Consider the following 23,530-nt stretch of genomic DNA (forward strand, 5'->3'; position numbering starts at 1 on the left):
GAAAAATTTGGAAGTCACATCACCTTTACAATTTCTGGTCTAGTGTAATAAACAGAAGATAGGCAGACAGGTTCATTAGAAGCATATTTTAATAAATATGTAGTATCATTGGAAAATACTAGTTCATTTTTTAATAAAAAAAAAAAAAAAAAACACAGTGCATTTTCGACAGGGAAGTATTTGCTTGAATTACCTACTTGCACCTAGCACATGCTTTTGCTTTCCAGAAAATTACTATCAACATTTATTACCATGCAACTTGGCTCACAATTTCTTTCTCTGTAGGAAAGGGAACTGTATCTTTTTGCTTCAGGTTATCACAGTAGATGTCCTACAGTTCTCCTGTGAGTACACATGTAATGCTGAAAAAGAAAACAACCTTGATGGAAATGACAGATTACAGAATCACAGAATGATTGAGGTTGGAAGGGACCACCAGAGGTCAGATAGTCCAACCTCTCTGCTCAAGCAGGGTCACCCAAAGCACATTGCTTAGGATTATATCAGACGGCTCTTGAATATGTCCAGGGAAGGAGACTCCACAACCTCCCTGGGCAACACATTCCAGTATTTTTTTATTACTTTACCTCACAGTAAAGAAGTTCTTTATGTTCAGTTGGAACTTCCTGTGTTTTAGTTTCTGCCAGCCACCTTTTATCCTACTGCCTGGCATCACCAAGAAGAGCCTGGCCCCAGTCTCCAGACACCATCTCTTCAGACACTTTTACACACACTGACCAGATCCCTCCCGAGCCTTCCCTTCTCTAGGCTGAAGAGGCTCAGCTCCCCCAGCCTTTCCTCATGAGAGACATGCTCCAGACCTTTAATCATTCTCATAGCCAATATTATGTATGACAGTGGTTCTTCTTTGGAGTCAAGATATTTTCACACATAATGGAACAATACTATAGCTGTCCTTTATAAAGTAGGAAAGTTCCTGACCCATTTTCTAAGATATCAGGTGTCCCCAGACTAATTTTATTTCTGTCCTTTCAGGTGAACTGCATAAACAGACATTTAAAAGACAAATCAGTATGACAGTTTCTCAGTCTTGTTAACTTTCTTTGCAAAATATACTTCATCATTCAAGATGCCCTGTAGAGATTCAGAACACGGAAGTGTAATGTAATAGATTATTTCCATTCGAATTAAGCATGAATGCAGCTCCCAAGTTAACTCATCTATTTCCAGCATTTTAACTGTTAACTACTATCTCCTGTGATAGGATCCTTATTAGCTCAGTATTTTGAAAGAAAAAAAACACATCTCCATTCACACATCTCCTGTGGTGACAACTCATTGCGCAAGCTGCTGTCTCATGCTTGAACATTATTACTGACAATGGACAATATTCCAAGTGTCAGCAATAACTTAAAAAAAACCCACCCTACTACTAATGTCCAGCATCTAGTTTTATCAGTGATAGAGAAGGAATCCTACATCACCAGCTTTGTGATGCTGCTTACTCTGGCCCTGTGCCTTCCAGTCCCAAGCAATCACAGTATTTATGACCAGATTGGTCTCTGACCCAAATACAGTACTGATTATCGAAGCTTTCATTTGGCAGGAGTAATTTTGACCTACTGTGCTAATAATTTTACTGATGGGAACTAATTAACAACCAGTCTACACACTCTTTTTAACCTAGCTGTTAACAAGCTCATAATGATACTACAATCAAGTCACACTGTGCACTGGGTAAACAAACACATACATATACACACATGTGAGTAGACACACTGGAGTGATTACTACAGTCCTATGCAATGAGTAAAGGTAAAAGTAAAACATGCTAACACACAGACTAAAGTGTCATGTGTTTCTGCCTCATCATTGACCAAAATAAGGACAAGAAATTGAGGTGGCTATATTTCTACTTGCACGGTCAATAAAGGTCAATTTAGGACAATACAAAAAAGACTTAAATCTCACAACTATGTAAGTATAGCCCTTCTCTGCAACAGTGCACCAATGCTGAGAAACTGCCAGTGTGCTCCTCCTGCCCCACAACTTGACCTTTATTTCCAGAAACTCTGCTTAAACAATAACCACCAATACACAATAAAACAATAGCCAAGACCAAATCTAAGCAATGCAACCCTCTAACCATAGTACTGGACAAGGTCTCACGCAAGCCAAGAAGAAACCATCTTCTGTAGTCGGTAGGAAAACATGACTATGAGTCAATTATCTTACTCCATAAATAATGGATAGCCCAGGGCCCATTGAGCTGTTCTGCACAGCAGTAGGCTGTACACCAGCATCTCTCCTTGAGTATGGACACCTCTCTCAAGGTTACTCCTCAAGGTTGAGAGATTCCTCACCACAACAGATTCTTGGCGAATTACAAATAGCATGCTAAACTTTGAAATCTTTGTTAAGAGATATAAGGGATTGATTTGGCATATATATATTCCTGTAGACATAAACTGTTGACCAAGCCTGTGACTAAGTCTTCTTCTAGCAGCACGTACACTCCTCTCTGAGGAATGCAGAATTCAAGAGGGTTCATTCTGATCCTCATGACTCAATGGGAGGGCTTCCCTGACAGTTTTGTCTGATGCTGTCTTCTACTCAGTAAATAAACAAGCTTACCTCACCATTGAACCTTGTTAAACAACTGTCACATTTACTACCAACTTTGTTAAATTGCTGGTTTATGTCAATAAATATACTGCTACTTCCCTCTTAAGAGTGAAATGCATGACTCCACCCACACACTGAACTTCACCTAATTAAGTAATTTAAAAAAAAAAAAAATTATAAATGCTCATTAGATTACCTAAATGATTTGAAGTAATTCAACATCCCCAGATATAGTTCAAACAGACTAACTTCCAAAGGAACTAGCAAGTCAACTTGGGTGTCTAGATTGAACAGTTCTGAATACACTCATGTTAGGACAGCCTGGGTGTCTCATAAAACTCTGAAACAAAGCATCCATTTAAATGGTAGTGTCACTGTGCTAACCTACCAAAAATCATAACAGCCATGATTAGTACTTAGACCTAAAGCTCATTCTATATGATATTCTAAGTAAACAGTAAATTCCTGTGCACTCTGTATGCACAAATACATCACAAATAATGCACCAATGTGATCAGGTCAACAGTGAAAGCAGGAGAGAACAAAAATGAGTTCATCCCCTGCTAAAATCAAAATTATCAAACAGAAAATAATTTTCATGGATTAAATCAAAATATGTTGAAGAAAAACATGCAGATCAATTGCTCTTCATTTCTCTCGGACTGTTTTGTGCTCCAGCATAGATGTGGTTGTTACAGTCATTTGAACGCAACAAGTTCTGCAACAGCAGGAACTCTTAGAAAAATATCCTGTATAAATTAAGTATCCCATTTTAACTGATCAATATCTAACAGATAACCATTTGAGTCTGCTTCTTGGAAATATTAAATACATGCATATTAAAGGTCCCATACAACTTTATGATAAAACTAAATAACTACACAACTGTAAAAATCAAAGGAAAACATAAAACTTTTCTTTTGTTCTATCATTTACAGACTTACAGTCCTGGTGACACTCTTAAAAAACAGTCTTCTATACCACTGGTTTGCCTTCACCAGACTAAGCAATACTGGAGTTGGACACTTGGTTACATCATGTACATTTGCTTCTGAAAAACAGCACTAAATTTAAACAATATTAAACTAGGCTCTTTGACCTTTTCTGATTACTAGTGCCCACTCAACCTTTTCAAGATGAATGGTGGATATCTTTGTCCAAGACAGTTTATTCAGCAATCACTGCACTTCCTATAAGTTAGCTAAATTAGGTGGTCACTTAACAGGGAGAAAGGCCAACATCAATTGCAGCAAAGGTCACACAGTTCAGTTATCAGGTACTGTATTAAACTGTCATCAGATCTGAACTGTAATTTCATCAATAACCCATCCAACTAGAATTATTATGAATGTGAGAAAATATTCACCCATCCTACAGTGGAAGCAAAGCAGTTGAGGAACTTGCATGTCCCCGTACGGCAGTTACAGCAAAGGCCACTGCATAAACACCTGAAGGGAAGAAGAGTTCTCATCAAGCAGTTTGGGAGAACAGAAGGAATCTAATAAGCTAATGATATAGAATATACTCTTTTCCACAGTACTATAAACACCATCCTATATGCTAGAACTTGAGAGTACAAACACTTTCCTTTAACCCTGGACTTGAACTTTTGCATCAGATGATTTTGGGTGCTCTTGTGATCACTCTGGGAACACTCTCCTCTTCCCAGCACTCCAAAAGCACTGGTCAGCTCTGCTGACTCTGCTTTCACAATAACCAAGATGCAATAGAAGAAATATTTACTGGAAATTTTAAATAAATAAATATGAATACTATCCAATCTCTGATACAGAAAACTATTTCATGGTTATGTTAATCCAGTTATTTTCAAACTCATACATGTTAAGAAAAACCTTTTAACTTTTGTCATAACCAAGTGTTTGTATGATTAAAAAACCATTAATTCATTATTTTAATGAAATAAAACCAGTTCAGTAACTCTAAAAATCCCCATAAATGAGAAGAGTTCAAACATGAAATGTTTATTGAACGTAGTCATTTATATTACACTGAAATGAGACACATAAAAACTGACTCCATAGTTATCATTTTTTTAAGAAATACCATTAATTACTTCTACATGTGCGACTTCACAAAATAAAAGTCTGCTTTACAAATAAGCCACACTATGCTGTTCTTTTATCTTCCATATAAGGTTTTAAACTGTTAACTGAAACTGCACTTGCTTTTAAGCAATATCCATACTCAGATCCCTTTCATATTTTCATATAAATCTTCATCTAAATTTTAGACAATCCATGCTGAAAAAGCATGTGAAAGTGAATGCCCCAGCACTTACAGATGAAATCTACACTGTCTACTCAGGAATCTGCAAACTAACAGCTGGTGTTACATCCAATCAGGAAAGACAAGCAACACCATATGGCGTATTTTTCTAATGCAGTTCAAAACACTGAATATCCAAAACACCATACTTAAGGAGAAGAAAACTGGAGTTAAAATCCAACCATTACTAATAATTAGTCCACTTCATCACCAATAATTAGTCTACTCTGCTCTAAAGTAGTCAGCTTCATTGCTAGCAAGACCTCTCACCTCTGATATTAAGGTCTAACTATACCATTTGATAGTCACATTTAAGCAAAGCAAGATTATTTACCATTAATAAATCCTTGCTTAGGAAAGATTGCCCAAAATAACAGAAATAAAGGCTCATATCAATGCTGTATTTCACATTGAAGATTATTTTTAGAATCACTTAATTACTTTTTATTTTTCATTATATAAAACAGTATTATTTCTAAATGCCAGGAGTGGGTCAAGAGCATCATTTAAAGTTATGCTTTTAAGCAGGGATAGCCAGTCATCATTCTCCTCTGGGAAACAAACAGCAGCAGAAACTTTGAAGAAAAATAGATTACTTCAGGATATACAAAAGTTGACAATATAAGGGACTTCCCCCCCCCCGCTGATTTACACTCAAAATCTCTGCTGATGAAATTAAGGCTCATACTTGAAAGTAGCACAGTATTAAAAAAGAAACACTCAGAAAAGTACAGGTTTGATCAGTAAAATGTTAAGTTTTTCTCTGTTTCCTAGAAATTTTGTTTCTAACAAAGCACAAAATGTGAACTTCTAAAAAACTGGCAAGAAGAAAGGGTCCTCTGAGTTTAAAAGAAGCAGATAGCTCTGGTTGACAGATATATATATTTATAGAGATCATGATTTTCTCTCTATATTCTGAAATGCAGTTATAACAACCTGTCACAAAATCCACCGAATTAATGGCAGAGTACTCTGACATGAAGAGAACATATTGTATTAAAACAACATGCCAATAAAGCAGTATTAATAGTACTGTGGGTTTCACTTATAAACAACCATTTTATTGACAGCTGTAACATATGCTTCTCAAAAAAAAAAAAAGCTAAACAAATCTCTTGGACTTAAGAACTTAACATGTAGAAATAATTCATTTTTTAAAATGATTTTGTGACAGTGAACTTTCAAGAATGCATTTTTAAACAGTCTTTAAATATTCATAAAAAATAGTTATCTGTAAGCAATAAAAATGCTACACACTACGTAAGTTGAAATTGGTTACCTACATTTCTGTTTCCTTATTTGTTTTCAGGTGTTAACCTTTCCCTACATTAGAGGTTAACTAGAAATTAGTTGAGCTTCCCTTTAAAATTGTAAAGGACTTTTGTAGCAAGTGGAATAAAACTGGTTTGTTTTTTATTTCAAAAATGAGTGGCTTAAATTACAATAAAACTGAAGCACAACAATCCAAAATAACAGCGGTGCTAGCTGTATTTCACAGCAGCATTTACTGCTCCAGAGAGTGCTCTATATAGCAACTTCACTGACCAGGGTGAATCCATCTGTCCCACTATTAGTCCATAGCTAAGAATGAACCCTTCAGTTTGAGTTCAGCGATTAAAGATCAAGTCTAAGGCCATCTGCTAAGTTACAATAATCTGTCAGGATGTCAGAAATCCTGACAGTGAGAAACAGAAAGAAAAAACTCTTTCAATAATGACAGCTACAGTAAGTAATTTTATAGCATCAGTATAACAACATAGGTATTTCTAAGAGGCTACTTATACTTAATGACCACAAAGTGTTTAAAAATATTCTAAAACACAGAAGCACCCGATCATGCTGGTGAAATGTGTTCTTACAAGGACATCAGTAGCAACAAAACAGACTCTAATAATTTTCAGACTAAGAAACTCTTGACTGCACTGGCCAGAGAAGAAATAACTGCATTTCAAAATGCCTTATGCAATTTCTTGTTTGCAAACAAAGTGTAAAAATGTCTTCTTAGCTACTGTCAGTAGATGGATGGCACTGAAACTCCAGGCAGTCTTAGAGACAAAAGAATGGCATACATTCATTTTATATTTTGATTAACCCTCTCTCCCTGCAGTAGAAAGATTGTTTAGCTTCCCACACTGTACTGAAAAGCTACATAAGAATACTATTTTGGAAAAGTAAAAATTTCTGAAAACTCCACAAAAATAAAGACCAAGAAAAAGTTCTCAAAAAAAGATCACTTGATTACTAATTCATCGAAAAGCATTGCACATGCATGACCTTTAAAATTACAATGGGCACTGCTTTTATACTGTTAGGATCAATTTCTGTATCTTTACCACCACTGATGATTGATACACTTCTATCAAGGCAGATAAAAACAAAAGCTTGGAACCATACTGAATTGCCTCTCTCACAAGGAGCTACCATGAAGCAAACATCAGTTTGAAAGCTTTTCCATTCAGCACGTTTAAAACAATATATTCTGAGTTTGAAAATTCTTGAGACCAGTTATTTTTGAACACACTTGACACTCTCTGCTTTGAAAATGGAGTAATAATGAAAAGCTTGTTTAAACAAAAAAATCATTGCCAACAGCCAAGCCAAGGGTACTTATCTACCAGATTTCAAAATGACAGGAGATATACTTGAAAAGTTTACCTCTCAGAGATTCCTTTGCTATCACAAAGAGAAAATTTCTTTTTGCCTGTATTGCACTGAAATTTAAATTCTTTTTCCCACATAACCACAGGACCTTAGAAGGGGCAAGAACCACACAAGTAAGCAGCATTTTCACTACTTCAATTCGATAGAAATTAATGGTCTTGGCGAATGCAAAAAGGAGACAGAAATGGATTGTGCACATAAACCCGACTCCTAAACAAGATCCTGAACCATCAAATACAAACATATAGTAATTATAGGAATTAACAAAAAAATACATTAAAATTTCCCTGTCGCTCAAAGAATGCATCCTTCCTTACAACTGAAAAATTAAAGTTACTTATATTAATCCAAAACTTGTGTGCCGGTATTACCAGGTCTGCTTGCTAAAACTACACTGCTGTTATGCTAAGAATCAATTCTAACAGGCACCCTATTTCTGAAGGACACAGACTTAGCCTTTTCTAAAAATCCATTCAAAACAAGAGGAAATGAAGCACCACCCAGCTCAAGTTCATCTTCTGCTTCCTATTTCATTTAACTCAAGGGATTAGGTGTTACTCCTTAACTAAAGCATAAAGGCTAATCTACCTAATATCTAAGAATCTCCTGAAAAGGAAATAAGATCAAAACAAATTAAATTTTAGCATAAAATATAAATTTAAATAGCTATAAACTCATCCAGGAATGTCTCAGGGAGAGTATTTTACCCTTTCTAGCCAATAAACATGAAGTTACATTTCTATACTTTTTATCTCAAGCCTTCATTTTCCAGTTAAAATAAAAAATACTAGTTAAATATCTTCTCTGTAAACGCCTAAAAATCATGTTGAGGGAAAATACTGCTGGTTTTTCTACCTCATTATTCTTATGTTCCATAACTGGTGGTAAGCACTTGTTGAGGTGTAACTTTTATTCATGACACTGAAGTTATAGGAGCTGAATTCACACAAAGTTGAACCCAGAAATTTTATATTCACAATGGAGAAAATCCCACAGAAATACACTGTTACTGCAGTCTGCATAGTGAGAGAATACATTTGCACTAAATGTCCTGATAGAAAGATTCAGATTTGCCTGTTAACCATGGTAAAATAGGAAAACACATTATTATTAAATGAAATGGAGTTAGGAAAAAGGCAAAAATTCCTGTTAAGAGATTGTGTAGATGTGTGTCATATTTTGCTTATGAAGTTTAAAATAAAAGTTTCTCACCATCTTCTGAAGTGAGGAAAAAGGTGTGATCTCTTGATATCACATATCTGATGATATCACAAGCACTATACATGATAGAGTGGCTTGTAACCTGTGAAGTAGAGCACAGCAAACCACTGATGGCTTTATCAATTTCCTAATCTAGCATTCCATGTCATCTTTGAGGCTTCAGGCCCTAAAGAAACAGCACTAAATGACTTCTGAAACACCAAATATCTCTATGAAGTCTATTAAAATCAAGTTATGTATTACCATCATGGTGTGACTGATATTCAGGGTTCGTAATTTACAGATTAGAATATCATTCACAAAAGAAAAAACTTTGCCTTCTAATCTTAATTCATCTTTGATAAAAATTCTTAGGTGTTGACAGTACAAGATATATAACACTGTCTCCGTGTCTGTTTTTTTTCTCTTTGGAAGTGCATTAATGCAACATCACAAAAAGGTGAACCACTGCTTCTTGCTGCTGTTACTGCCTATGTTACTATGGCAGTAACAGCACATGTTTCTTCACCAGAATACTGAGCAGTTATTCAACAGACAGCTAACACAGACCCAGGTCATGGGGACAAACATCTCATACAACATCCATTAGCCCACAGAGACAGAAAAGGGCTAGGATATGAGCAGTTGTATGAGAAGTTTGGATGGGGACCTAAACTATCTCTACCAAATAAAGCAAAATGAAAGAAAGAAGGACCCATAGATAGATTTGAAAACTCATTAAAACCTCTGTATATACAAAAACCTTACTGTGTTTTAAAGAACTTCTCTGAATATTAAATTTCTCATCTATTTGTAATTCACTTAGAATTTAAAACATTTAAGAAAACTGAACATCATATCAAACTGATACTATCTCACTCTGTGGCAACACAGTTATCAGGACATAAGGCCCTCTACTGCAACAATGTGGGTTTGTGGTTTATCTGTTTGTGTGTATGTTGCTTAGTTTGTTTGGGGCTTTTTTCTTTAAAATAGGTTACCCATGAAAAATCCCAACTTCCATGTGCTTCCTACCTTTATTATATAAATGATTAACAGTTAACTCAGTAACTGGAAAGTATATGTATTTGGACAATGATCACACCTCAGAAAGAAGTAATTCTCAACCTGAAGCTAGAAGATTAAAGTCACATTAAACCAAGTAGAGTAACTGTTACGCAAATGACAGCTACTGTGCTGCTTGGCACAACACTAATAGGCTGATTTATCAAGAAATATTAGAGTTCACTAACTGCAGTTTAGCTAAGTGATAGCTGAGGGGCACAACAACTGACAAGTACTCCTTGAGTAATCTAGTCATGAAGGGAAAAAAAAGATTACAGAAAAAAGGCAAACTAGCTGTAAAATAGTGTGACACACGGACAATAGTGTAGTCTTTCAATTACACCAATAGAAATCCTGCTGCTTAAAATATTTACAATAAATGTAAAGCAGAGCTTAGGAAAGACACGGCAGATTGGGAAAAAAGAAGAGAGAAGGGGTAATTATTCAGCCTCATTAATTTTTTCATCAGAAGCAGAAACTATCACAGTTCAAGCATTTCCTTTTTCATTAGGATGCTTTTTAATATTGACATCCAACCAATTATGTCCAAACTAATTCCCAGAATACTGTGAGAATGTAGCTACTTTCAGAAGTTTTTCCAGATTAATGAACTGCATTACTTTTTCATTAGAAGCTGCAGTGTGCTCTGAGACATACAAAGTGGGGAACAAAAAACCACCTTGAACAGAATGTATTCTCCAAAAAGCCCTTGGCTTTCTTAATGAGTTTCTATCTTTAGGGAGCCTTCTTCATCTTTACTTTAAAAATTCAAAACCAAAACCAACACTACTATTTCAAATGAACTCCTCCTTTATAAGCAACTGCAGCAAATTAGATGAACACCAGCAAGGTTATTAGTTGAGAAGATGTATATACAACCTTTGTACGAGAAACAAACTGCTTTAGAAGCAAATTATCTCTCACCTTTCTTATAATGGCTTGCACTCAAACTAGCATCTACATACAAACAGTAACAAAACATAAGTTACTCAGACACAGGTTCAGTGTTTCAGCTGTTTCTAGTCTAAAAACAACATGAAAGATTTCTTATCAATATGAACACACTTCTATTTCTTAAATGAGAGTGCTGACATCATTTAAGCAATAGATTTTTGCCATTTTGAAAGGCTCTTTTTTGTCTGCATGGTGCTAATTTTTAGTTCACTGAACTGCTACTTCATTTCTGATAAGTAATGCCCCTTTACATGTGCGGCTTCACAAAAACATACTTTGGAAAACCTACTTCTGCACCCAAAAGGTAAAATCTTTACCACCCAATTTTAGCTTTAGTTTTGGAACCTGAACCTTAAAGGCAATTACTTTTGTGATACAACAGAAACTAAACAGTACACTGTCCAGGAGAAACTATGAAGCATGTAATCTTGCAATTTCAGAGGTTGTTAAGGGAAGGTATCTACTACACAATGTCTCCAGGGCAATAAAAGCAACTTCTTGCAGAGCTAGAGTAAGACAAAAATGATGCTATCACAAAAATAAGCTGTCTTACACACTTATAACAAAATCATAAATGTAGTTACTTTCATCACATGCAATTGGTAATACATCTGATAAATAGCTTAAATCTGTGCTATAACAAGAGTCAAGACTCTATTACAATCAGAACATATACTTGATTTACGCCACAAAGCTCCTAAAGTATTAAACACAGAGGGAGGAAATGAAATATTTATCACTAGTAAATTTGTGAATCACCTATACAAACCTGTCATAGTATGCACTTTGCAGAGTTTCAGAGAACTCACCTTTGTGCAGCACAGACTACAGACTTCTCCCTGCAGCTTCCTATGATGACATGAAAGTATAGTCTAGAAAATAACTCAAGTTTCCTAGCTTTATGGTTCAGGTGCATGAACTATTCGTAAACTGTTGACATTCATATATCCATTTGAAATATAGAGAGCTACAAGTCATTCATCCACGTCAAGTTAAAGACCACAAGTCTTCCTTGTGTGATCGGTTGCTTTATCACTGTCCATCCTCTTCCTTTCATTATCTTCTGCATGGCACCAAGCATAAATTACAGGAATGAACTGGTCTTTCTAATGCTGCTGTCTAGAAAACAACACTGACTGTGAATTTAATTTAGAGTTAAAAAAAGAAAGAGTTATTTCAATGACAGCCTTCAGTATGCCTCTTAAAAACAGCAAACTAAGCAGCAGCAGTGAAACTGGAATTTCTTAAAATAAGTTAGTGGTATATAAAAAAGATACACTTCTGTTATTAGCTGTGCCGACAAACTGAAGCTGTACTATTTCAGTCTGATACTGAAGACCTAGGTAATCTTCTGTTACATGTATTTTACAAGGTAATGCCATTAGATCCATACAGCTTTGTTCAGTAATTTTTTAGACCATCAGATAAATATTACACCTGCAAGGATACACAAACAGGTATATGTATGGCTGGAAATGTCACACAAAACCAGCCTCCAGACAGTTGCATTACAAAAACTCATGTTAGTTAAAAATCTATTTTAAACACTTGTATTCAACAGAAAATTGCTGCTGTTTGCTTCCCCATGCATATTTGTACATATTTGTACATATTTGTACTCTCCACCCATGTTAACTTCTTCCTGTTTCCAAAGTGTCCTAATCTCTTCTATGACATCCTGTTTTACTTCCATATGGCATTACAAGTGTGTCAAAGCATTAGTTTCTTGGGAATTGTATGCTGCTTGTAGAGCTGACACTGAAGTCAAGATCCAACCTCTGTACTAGTTTATAATGGCATATAAAAAAAAACCAAAAAACCAAAACTCGATGTTCCCTGTTGCAAGATGTAACTACATCAGCCATGTTACTGTAATGGCTTTTACCATCTTCTTCCACCTCTTTCCCCAATTGGGGCATTATTTTGACAAAAAATCACAAGAAAATCAAGTAAAGCAGAGTAAAACGGGACAAAATTCATCACAATGTACACTTGATTCAACCCGCCAGTAGAAAACTGCAAAACAAGCAAAACTTTACACAACACAAGTGATCCTTTAGGATAATCAAGCACATTCATATCAAAATTCAAAACAAGAATTTTGCTACATGCAAATAGAAGAAGGGATGACTGCCAAATCTGTAAATGTGGAAATGCTAAGTAACATTTAAAACCATCTTACTACTGAAGACAGTTTCTCTCAGCAATGCATTTTGAAACTATTACACAGACTATCCTGCTTCTAAGTTTTTTCATAATACTGTTTTCCTATGAAAATAATTTTCTCATGTATTATCAACTAGTACAGCATCTTGATACCAGCTATTTAAACTATTTTTTGGCATTTGGAATTATCTGAATGCTCTTTTAGAATATTAATAATTTATCTTTGTAAACAGCATCTTTAACACTTCTTAATTATGTCATTTTGCATAAAGCTGTAATACAGAGGAACAGCAGCAAGTGAAGAGAATTCAATTGTGCTAGGCACTGTACAACCAAAAGTCATTATAAAACAATCTCTCTCTGTTCTAGTCTCTATTTCTCTAATGGCTTAGTGGTAAAATAGCTATTCCCCAGCACACATAAGGGGAGCGATTTTACTGTTTGCTAATATAAGCATTTCATTTTGCATAATACAGAAGGTGGAAAGTAATAATGTACCTCATTAAGAAATTTCTCATTGGATTAGCAGATATCATCAATCTTTAAAATGTTTAAGTATCTCTCATTACATCAGAAACAATTTCCAATTAATATCCTTAAACTCACTTCAGGCAATATAAACAGTCTACACAAAACTGTTACTTATTATCTCTCTCCCTGTCTCAAAATACCTATGCAAAATTCTTCGTGGTATCTGGACATCGGAAAGCTTGCTGTGTTCCCAGCAACACCGGCCACCAGCAATCACACAAGAAACCTCCACTTCAGCCAGTTAATATCTAATGTCTCTCCTTCCCTGAATCCATGCAAATACACCAGATTTTCCTTGTCTATCCCCCACACATAAAACCGCCAAAATAACCTGGGAATGCTCACAAAATAAAGTGAATTAACAAACAAACAAACAAAAAAAACCAACAACAACCAAAATAAAACAACACAGCTATTGTGGGATACTGACAACTTTCAGAAATGTCAGCTGTGCTAAAATGCACAGTGCTAATTAATGCTGAGAACATGCTGATTGCTACAATAAATGTCTATTGGATTTTGTGTGAAATCCCAGACACTGATATGTTTAGCACTATACAGCATTCATATGTAAAAAATATTAAATAAGGGAGATCTAGGGAAGATTAATCTGTACTAGTGGTAGCAAAACTGCTTACACTGACTTCTGATTGAGATTTAATATCCAATACAGTAGTTATTTTAATTGTGATCATTTATGAAAATTTTTACCAAACAATGTGAATTTTTTAGGGTTTCTAGATATGCTTATCTTCCAATTCTTCCATTATCTTAGTAACTCTATATATTTTTTCTGCCTCAGTAGACAGAAATAGACATAAAAAGATGTAAGAAATCCATAAATAGAAGTCAATACTACTGCTGTCTCCAACTGTAGGCTCTGCCAGCCCATTGCCTCGTCTGAGGCTCCACATGAAACAACTGGATGTTCAACTTCTGTCAGTCTGAATTTAAACGTATCTTTTACCCACCCAAAGAACAAACCCTAGGGGGTTTTTTTCAGCTTCACTAGTCTAAGAAAGAGAAATGAAGATTTTGTCTGGACATACATCCAGAAAAGGGTCTCCCAGCCCGAACACATGAAGAAAACTTGTTTGTGGACAGAAAACAAACAACAGAGGAACACAAGAAAAAACAAAGAGCAAAACAACAGCAACAATAACAAAAATAAAAAAAAACTTAAAAAAAAAAAAAAAAACCAAAAAAAAAACAATACACATTGAATGAAGAAAGTTGTGAATACAGGAAAGAACCTTCAATAAACAGAATAAATACATGTGTCGCCCTAAACCTCAGAAATTACTTTCTCAGCCACAATACATAGTTTAATATGCAATATATCATGGCAAATTTTACCTAAAATATAGATTATAAATTGTCTTTCAGAATACTAGCCTATATATTATGTGAATGAGGCTTCCTGTTAAATATGGAGTTACATAGCTAAAATATAAACTTCTGAGATCTGAACAACTGAGTGGATGTATGTTGTGGTTTAAGCCCAGCCAGTAACTCAGAACCATACAGCCGCTCTCTCACTCCTCCCCTTCCTCTCCCTGCTCCCAGAGGGATAGGGAGGAGAATCAAAAGAATGCAAGTCCCACGGGTTGACATAAGAACAGTTCAGTAACTAAGGTATAACACAAATCACTGCTGCTACCACCAATAATAATAATGATAAGGGAAATAACAAGGGAAGAGAACACAACAGCTCACCACCCACCAACTGATACCCAACCCGCGCGGTGATCTAACCCTTCCAGGTAACTGCCCCCAGTTTATATAGTGGGCACGACATGCTGTGGTATGGAATACCTCTTCGGTCAGTTTGGGTCAGGTGTCCTGTCTCTGCTTCCTCCCCGCTTCCCCTCCTTCCTGGCAGAGCATGAGGCTCAGAAAGTCCTTGGTCAGCGTAAATATTACTGAGCAGCAACTGAAAACATCAGTGTTATCAGTGCTATTCCCAGGCCAAAAGTCAAAAACACAGCACTGTATCAGCTACTAAGAAAGAGAAAAATGACTGCTACTGCTGAACCCAGGACAATGACCATACTAAAAGCAGACATTAACACCAGGTAGAGTTGGGAACTTGTCCTGGGTTCAGCAGTAGCAGTCATTTTTCTCCTTCTTAGTAGCTAGCGCAGTGCTATGTTTCCATTTTTTGGCCTGGGAACAGTGTTGATAACACCGATGTTTTTAGTTGCTGCTCAAATGTTTGGTCTGGCCAAGGACTTTCTGAGCCTCATGCTCTGCCAGGGAGGAGGGGAAGCTGGGAGGAAGCAGAGACAGGACACCTGACCCAAAACTGACCAAAGAGGTATTCCATACCACAGTACGTCATGCCCAGGATGTAAGGGACAGTTACCCGGAATGGCTGGGAGACTGCAGGGTTGGACAAGGTATTGGTTGGTGCTTGGCTGGGGGGAGTGGGGCGAGTTATTGGTCGGCTGGTGTTGAGGTGTTGTATGCTTTCCTCTTATTATTTCCTTTATCATGATTATTATTGGTGGTAGCAGTAGTGGTTTGTGTTATACCTTAGTTACTAAACTGTTCTTATCTCATCCTGTGGGAGTTGCATTCTTTTTGATTCCCCTCTCCGTCCCTCCAGGTGTAGAGGGAGGGAAAGAAGGGGGGGAGTGAGTGGAAGAGCTGTGTGGATCGGTTTAAACCACGACAGAACTGTAAAGTTAAACCTGTCTATAAGAAACTAATAAATTGAATTAATCCAACAGTGGGGCAGCCAGCCTACAGAACAAAACAACCCATAGCTTTTGAGATATTCTCTTATCCCAGCATCCCTGTAAGGTCAGGGATTCAGTTGATCCAGTTAGCATACGCACTTCAGGGCACTTGCTAAAAACAATCCAGACATTCTCAGCTATCGGTACATGATGATCAACTACCATTTTCCACTTTTCTGACAGCTTCAAAATGCTGTCCTACAAGTGTAGTCAACCATTAGCCCAGAGCATATTACTTGTTTATCTTAACTAGAGGCTTATAATATCAGCCACAATTTTTCCTATTTTCCTATTTCAGCTACAGCAAACTAACCACATAAGAAAAAGAATTTCAGCAGCACAAATCTTTTCTTCAAATATTTGAATATTTGCTCTGATTTTGTTAAATAAGGACAGATTACTAAAAAACATTTATAAATAATTTCCTTAAAGCAACTATTTTCTGCATCTCTGCCAAGTGTTTTATTGTCAGGGTGCACTAAAAACATTTTGCATTGATCGATCACTTAATACTTGCCTCACATAATTTCTGTTGAATAAAAAAAACCTGAAAGGGTACATTTGATAAATGAGGGCAAAGAGCAAGAGTGATGAACATGCCTAATGAAAATTAATATTTCCTTATTCAAGTCACAGATTGACAAGCCCCATTTGACTACATAAACGTCAGATTTAACTGAGACACAGACAGCAAACAGTGTGGTTGCTTAGATGCACATTACAGAATGCAATAGAAGTGATAAATTCTAACTCTAATTACTATGAATGCATGCAGGGCATATGTAACCAACACTTAACCACGTTCAGTCCTGGAGGATCATTTATATTTTAAATCAATCAGGTAACAGTAAAGCATCTTTAGCACATTTTGCTTCAATAATTTTTATTCTTCGAAAAGCCAATGAAATGCAGCTTTTAGTAATATCTTATTCTGTAGCTGAAGACCTGAGAATCAAAAAGATGAATCTTGAAAAACACTTTTTACATTGACAGTTTAAAGATCTTGACCTCTCCGTCTCCCTCCTCAAAGATGTGTAGGTACCAGCTCATCAAGCCGTAACTATTGCTCTATTTTCGCTTGAAGAGGTCCTCATTGCTCTCTCGTATCATCACATGCCAATTCCCTTCCTGAGAGTCAGGCCTCAAGTTCAAACATCTTTTCTCATTTAGCATTTTCCCTAGGTCTCCACATCTAATCTGCCTCTTCAGATCATTTCTTCATAATCTCTTTAAAATAGGGAGTTTTCTATTTACTGATGCAGGCTTATGTCTCCAGTCTCAAGTTGTGATTACTGAAAAAAATCCTTTACTCTGGTTTTGGAAAACAAAAACAAACAAAAAACCAAACAACACCCCCCCCACACACACACAAAAAAACCCACAAAAAAACCTGAAGCAAATGGGGAGTTTTCTGCTGTATGATTAAACAGCTTCAACAAACAAGCTGACACAACCCCTGAAAGGTAGGTGCTTTAAGCAGAGAGATGGTTAGGTAATTTCTCTCTCCCCCTTCCCTTGTGATCATTCCTGTCACTGTGTATTTAGACACATTTTGAAATGCCTTCAGGACTGATGGTCCTAGGAAGGACTTCTGCCTTCCTAAGGCATTAAAATGTGATAGGAACACTCAGTCCTGTGAAAATAAGGACAGTCCTGGAGACATACATAGGGAAAATAAGGACATTTTGTTCTGTGATTTTATGTTTGTTGGCTACCAAAGGTGTTAGAAGAGGAATTTCAGGTGAAGTGTGGGAAAACCTCTTCTCTCCAATTCCACTTGTGGCACCAAACTCTTTTAAAATTAGATTTGGGCCTTGGAATGTGTATGAATTCTAAATCAGACAAGAATGCGATGGTACAGAGGCTGTGTTTGTTCTACTCCACAGGTAAGTGGGAAACCAAGAGGCTAAAAAAGCAGGGGAGGGTTGAGACCCAAGTTCATATCAAGCACTGAAGAAGCATGATTTTGTTACAAGATCCCACACTAACACCTTGAAACAGCAAAAACATTTGTCCAGAGGCTCTTCAGGGGAAGTAGGAGGCCCTTGGGCAATCCTCTTCCCAAGACAATGAAAAAGGAAAAATCACACAGAGATGATGCTGCTGCCCGAAAAAGTTCAGAAAGAGGTTAAGGAGACCTCTTGGGCTGCAGAGCTTGCAAAAGCCCTCTTGTCCACTTGGCACATTGGTTTCACTCTTGGCCTCCACTACTCTAGGAGGACCTGTGATCTTCCACATGTCTCTTACACCCATATTGTCACTTTTCCTTTGACTCTCCACTGCCTCAAATGTTGAACAAGTTATTATCTAAGGACAAGTTCTCACCTATTGAGACACAACGTATGTATAAAAATACAGATAGTTATTCTCTTCAGGAAACAAAGACATTTTTGCCTTAATTTTAAAAAGGCACTGTTACCTGCAGAAAATCTATTACAAGTTCTACCTTTTTTAAAAAACAAGGGGAAAACATCCAACTGTGATACCTTGGTATCACACAACTGCAGATAGCTCAAATAATTCAGCAGAGCTATACTGATCTATACTATCTGAGATGTGATCAATAGTCTTTAAAAGAGATAATGATGGTAAAGGCACTGCCTCCCAGATTTTTCCTTAGGATTTTTGTTGTTCTAGAGATATCGATACAATGCTACATCTTCCACTTTGAGAGTGTAATGTGAATTACTTCAAACTGTCAGAAGAAGCAATTTTACAGTCTGATCTACCTTGCTGATCACTGAATCATAGAAAGGTTATAGTTGAGAAGGACCTTGGGATCACCTAGCTCCAATCCCTCCACCATGGGCAGGGACACCACACACTACACCATGTCGCCCAGGGGTCTGTCAAACCTGACCTTGAACACTGCCAGAGATGGAGCATTTACCACTTCTTTGGGGAACCTGCTCCAGTGCCTCAACACAGTAAGAACTTTTTTATATCTAACCTGATTTTGTGCAGCTTTTCAGTAACTGTATTAGTAACAGTAGGCAGATATTACACCCAACACTGAGAGCACATCACAGACCACTGTGTTGGTTGATTTAACATAAAACGAAGCACAGGGTAGAAAGAAGTAAAGCAGAATTTTGATGTGACAATAAATGCTTACACTTAAGTCAGCTGTGTATAGAAATGGTGTCTATATGGCCTGCATCATGAAATGACTGACCAAGAAAAATATGCATCTTCTTATTTTGGAAGATTGGCAACTGTATGGCAGTCTCTATTTAGGAATCAGCATTCCTCACATTGCTCACTGTAAAACTTACAGATACATGGAAAAGCCCATGGACTCAGAGAAGGGCAATTACTGAAGAACAAAACAGGTAATTCAAAGATTCTTTCAAGTTCAAAAGTCCACTGCTCAGCAGTGTGTGCCCACCTCACACCAGTGGAATCACCACCCCTTAATACCACAACTGCTGCTCTATGAGTTCCTAAAACCTGCTGTTTTCCCCCTCAAACAGACACCATGATTCAACTCTGGGAATACAGCCATTTCATCACTCTGCTGTGAAGAGCCTGGTATTCTGCACAGATGGAGACCTTGCTTTAGTTTATGTCAAAGAAACCAGATGGCCTTCTCAGTGACCACACAAAACAAACCAGCTGTGTATTTGTATCTGAAAAAAAACACACACACCAAGACTGCATGGAACAGAATGAAAGTGTTGGGCAAGAAACATAGTAACCAGTAACTATGATCAACTGTTCACCTAATTGCCATTCCAAACACTGAAAGACCATTAAACACCATGTAATAGCAGCATACATACGTAAGAGCAAATTCTCACAAGAGATCAAAACAAAGTTACAAGTGCCAAAACTTCAAAGCAGCTTCAGTTGGAGAGGTAGAAATGACTTAGTGATGGTGCCCATATCACAGGATGGTGGGGATTAGAAGAGAGCTCTGGAGATCATTTAGCTGTCTCCCTGCCGAAAGCAGATGTTCACAACATTGTCCATGCTGAATCAAAGATAATTAAAACTCAAAATGGTTAATCTGAGTATTACAAACACCTCAAAATTCTACAGTAGTAGACAGAAGGATGGTAATAGACAAAGTCCTCACCTCCAAGAGGTTTCCATAGGTTGGAATTTGTATGCTCCCAGAACAACAAAAAACCTAAATGCCATAAAACAAAATGCCAACACTCCCCTCCCCCCAGAAAAAGAAAAAAGGAAAAAAAAATTATAAATAAACTGTGCCAGATACCGCAATTCTTATTTTATAGGACAAAGAATGCCTCAACTGAAACCTCATAACCCCTGCAGGTTATTGTCAAGGGCATTCTTAAGAAAATACAATGTCGTAAACCAATATAGAAGACACGGGGTCGCATACACAAGACATATTACCTCAAAAATCTTTAGAAATAAAGAAGACACTTGCAAGTCATGAACAGCACTTACAAAAGGTGACACCCAACTAAATGCAATACAAAAATAGTATGTTTCTCAAAAAACGGACATAACCAGTCCCAAAAGGCGTATAATCAAGCTGATTTCCTAGACATAGTCTTAGCCATACATTCCCCTGACCTGTTTCCTTCACAGAAGAAAAAGCAAAATACCATTTGAGTTGGATGAGTTCATTTCAGTTTTATTATTTCCTCTGATAATTTAGCTGAACTTTATACACCCCATTCAAGATATTCTTTCAGATCACTGACCACTGATTCCCTTAATCCACTTCCTAGAGCCTCCCACAAAGAGAGAAAAACCAGCAAAAGTCAGTAAACAGCTAAGAAAAACAGTGTGAAGATTCAATCAGAAGCCAAACACAGATGCATTACCTTATTCATTGCATTTTGCCATTCATTGTTTGAAAAGAGGCATACTGACTTGTTTTTCAGCATGTTGCCATCAAATCACTGGTGTTACATTAAAAACTGTACCGTGAACATACTTATCCTAGGCAAAACAGAGGGCAGAGGTCACAGAAGAAAAGCTGAAAGGAAGAACCAGCTCTTCATCAGGCAACATAATTAGATACCTGTTCTAAACAAAAGTTTCTTAAGAGTGGTCTTTGCCAGGAAGGGAGAGAAGGGAAAGAAAACAAAAGACAACTTAGTTTCCTTCTTGCTGGCTTAACTGACATGACTTCAGAGCACATGTACTCTGCCCAAAGAAAACAAGTCCGCAGCAAACTGATAATGCATGTTTGTAAGTATTAGTTAGCTAGAGTTATTACTATTCTCAACCTATGTTACTATTTAAACATTTTTAAATACCATCCCTTAAATTGTTAAATGAAGACATAATAAAAAGCTGGGAAGTTTACTGATGCCTAGCAACTTAGGGTAAATGCAAAATGTTTCCTAAAAATGCTAAATTATCACTGTGCTTTTCCATAAACCTGTTTACGTATTTTATCTCTTTTTAAGTGTGTGATGAACATTTACAAACCTGTAGTGAAACTGAAAAATACGTTTTGAATTTGTCAGTGTTTCAAAAGAAAAAGAAAAATCAGTCACTGTCATAGTGCAACCCATCTTTCAGTCAGAAGTGAAAGTTGCAAAGGATTTTCCCTTCTTCAGATTTCTCTTTTCCAGTGTTACTGGAAAGCTTGTCTTCTTGTCTAAATGAATTTCCTTTTAATCTCCTCCCTGAGCTGCTGGATAGATGGAGCCTCTTAAAAAATTCAGGATATCACTGTAATTGTAAATTGATCTGCTTCTGTGGCAGAAGGCTGGGGCCCTCCATCCAGGAAAGAGACTGTCCTGAAGTTGTTTTTCAGACAAATGATTAATTTGCACTCTCTCTTACTAGCATATTATCCTTTAATGGAAAAGCAGTTTTAAATAAAACTGCTACTTTTTGGATTGTTTTATTCCTGGTACTGTACAGGGAAGAAAGCCAGCTGCTGAAGATCTTGTGAAATATGCAATAGCTTTAAATTTTTAAATTTCCTAAAGGAAACTTTGACTCTGCTTAAAAAGGGACTAAAACCATATTAGACAACTAAAATACACATACTCACCACTGTTAAAGTGCTGAATTAACATAATATATTAATAGACACAAAAAAATTCCCCGCTGATTTTTAACGCAAAGTTAAGGTTGGACCACTGTTATGACTATGTAATCTTTAAAACAGACACGTAACTCATTAGTATCAAAGTAGAAGAAATTATCTATCTAGTGTGATGTTGAATCCACATAGCCTATTTGCCTTTGGCTCTTTAGTTATGAGATCTGGCATCACTTGGATTATTTCACCTAATCCATCATTAGCTTTCACGTGCCCTATATACTGTGCAACAAACCTAAATTTAACAATCCCATCTCCCCATCCATTACCACACTGAATATATTACATGTCAGCACGGAACACAAAGATTAGATATGCTGAATTACATTTTTCTTTGTGAAATGTCAATATTTTTAGAGCACTGTTAACGTTGCTGACTATGTAACAAACGTTTCTTCCCACTGTGGACAGGCACTAATGCTCTGACCTTTGCTATTTAACACAGGGCTACTAAAAAATATATGAAAAAAAACTCATAAGACACAGAAAATACATAAGAAATCCCAATAACAGAGCGCCACAGAGTCACAAATGTGGGGGGTTTAATTGCCATATTTGCTTGGCTGGTGGATACCTGGAAGATGACCTAATTTTTTTTTCCTATAACCCTGCAAGTAAACATTAGTAATTCAGATTTAACTTTCTTCTCATACACAAAGCACACAAAAAGGTTATTACTTACAATAAAACCATAAATACCCTACACTGTTGTGTTACCACAGCATCCTTACTTACCGGTCTTCCACAAATACACCGATGAAGTTTGAAATTCACTTTGTGCACGAGCGTCCCAGATTCCCAGCAGCAGCAGCACCACAAGAACTCCCACGCACCGGGCTGGCACGGCGGAAACCCCTGGACCACGGCAGAGAGCAGCGCTCCCCTTGCTCAACCCCATGCCTCCAGCAGCCTGCTGCCCCTTCCAAAACCCTCAGCACAACCACAAAACCTTCTTCGAACAGTATTCCCCTCTTCAGAATTTCTTCCTGGGGAGAAGAGGACTGGAAACCTCTCTCCTGCTATTGTGCATGGCAGTTGAATTGGAAAAACTGTTTAACGCCAGGGAACAATAGAGTCCTTGCTCGCTCTTGCTGCTGCAGCAGCGGCGGCTACTGCTCCTTGTATGGTTGCTGCTCCACGCTCTTCCATTCAGCAGTTAGTAGCAGTTTTCCATCAGCTAAAAGCGAGACAGCTGTCCGCAGGGGGCTCCAGCTGACTGAGCAGGTTATCTTTCTCTGGGAGGCAGCAGCAGTCACACCAGCTGGAGAGAGTGAGAGACACAGAGGAACAGGGATGAGGA

At 37.0% G+C, this 23,530-nt stretch overlaps 1 protein-coding gene across 5 annotated transcripts in view; it reads right to left on the reverse strand.

Moving 5' to 3' along the window:
• THSD7A (thrombospondin type 1 domain containing 7A) overlaps positions 1–23,530 on the reverse strand; it is a 233,163-nt gene that overhangs the window by 172,422 nt on the left and 37,211 nt on the right. For all 5 annotated transcript variants that reach the window (XR_010609876.1, XM_065666221.1, XM_065666220.1 and 2 more), the window contains exon 2: positions 22,966–23,491. Coding sequence is in view for 4 of the 5 variants with exons in the window: in XM_065666221.1 (XP_065522293.1) it covers positions 22,966–23,128 (163 nt within the window). In the remaining variant the exon portion in view is untranslated. The remainder of the gene's footprint in view (positions 1–22,965; positions 23,492–23,530) is intronic.

The sequence above is a fragment of the Lathamus discolor genome, chromosome 2 (assembly GCF_037157495.1).
Source record: "Lathamus discolor isolate bLatDis1 chromosome 2, bLatDis1.hap1, whole genome shotgun sequence".
Taxonomy (NCBI): domain Eukaryota; kingdom Metazoa; phylum Chordata; class Aves; order Psittaciformes; family Psittacidae; genus Lathamus; species Lathamus discolor.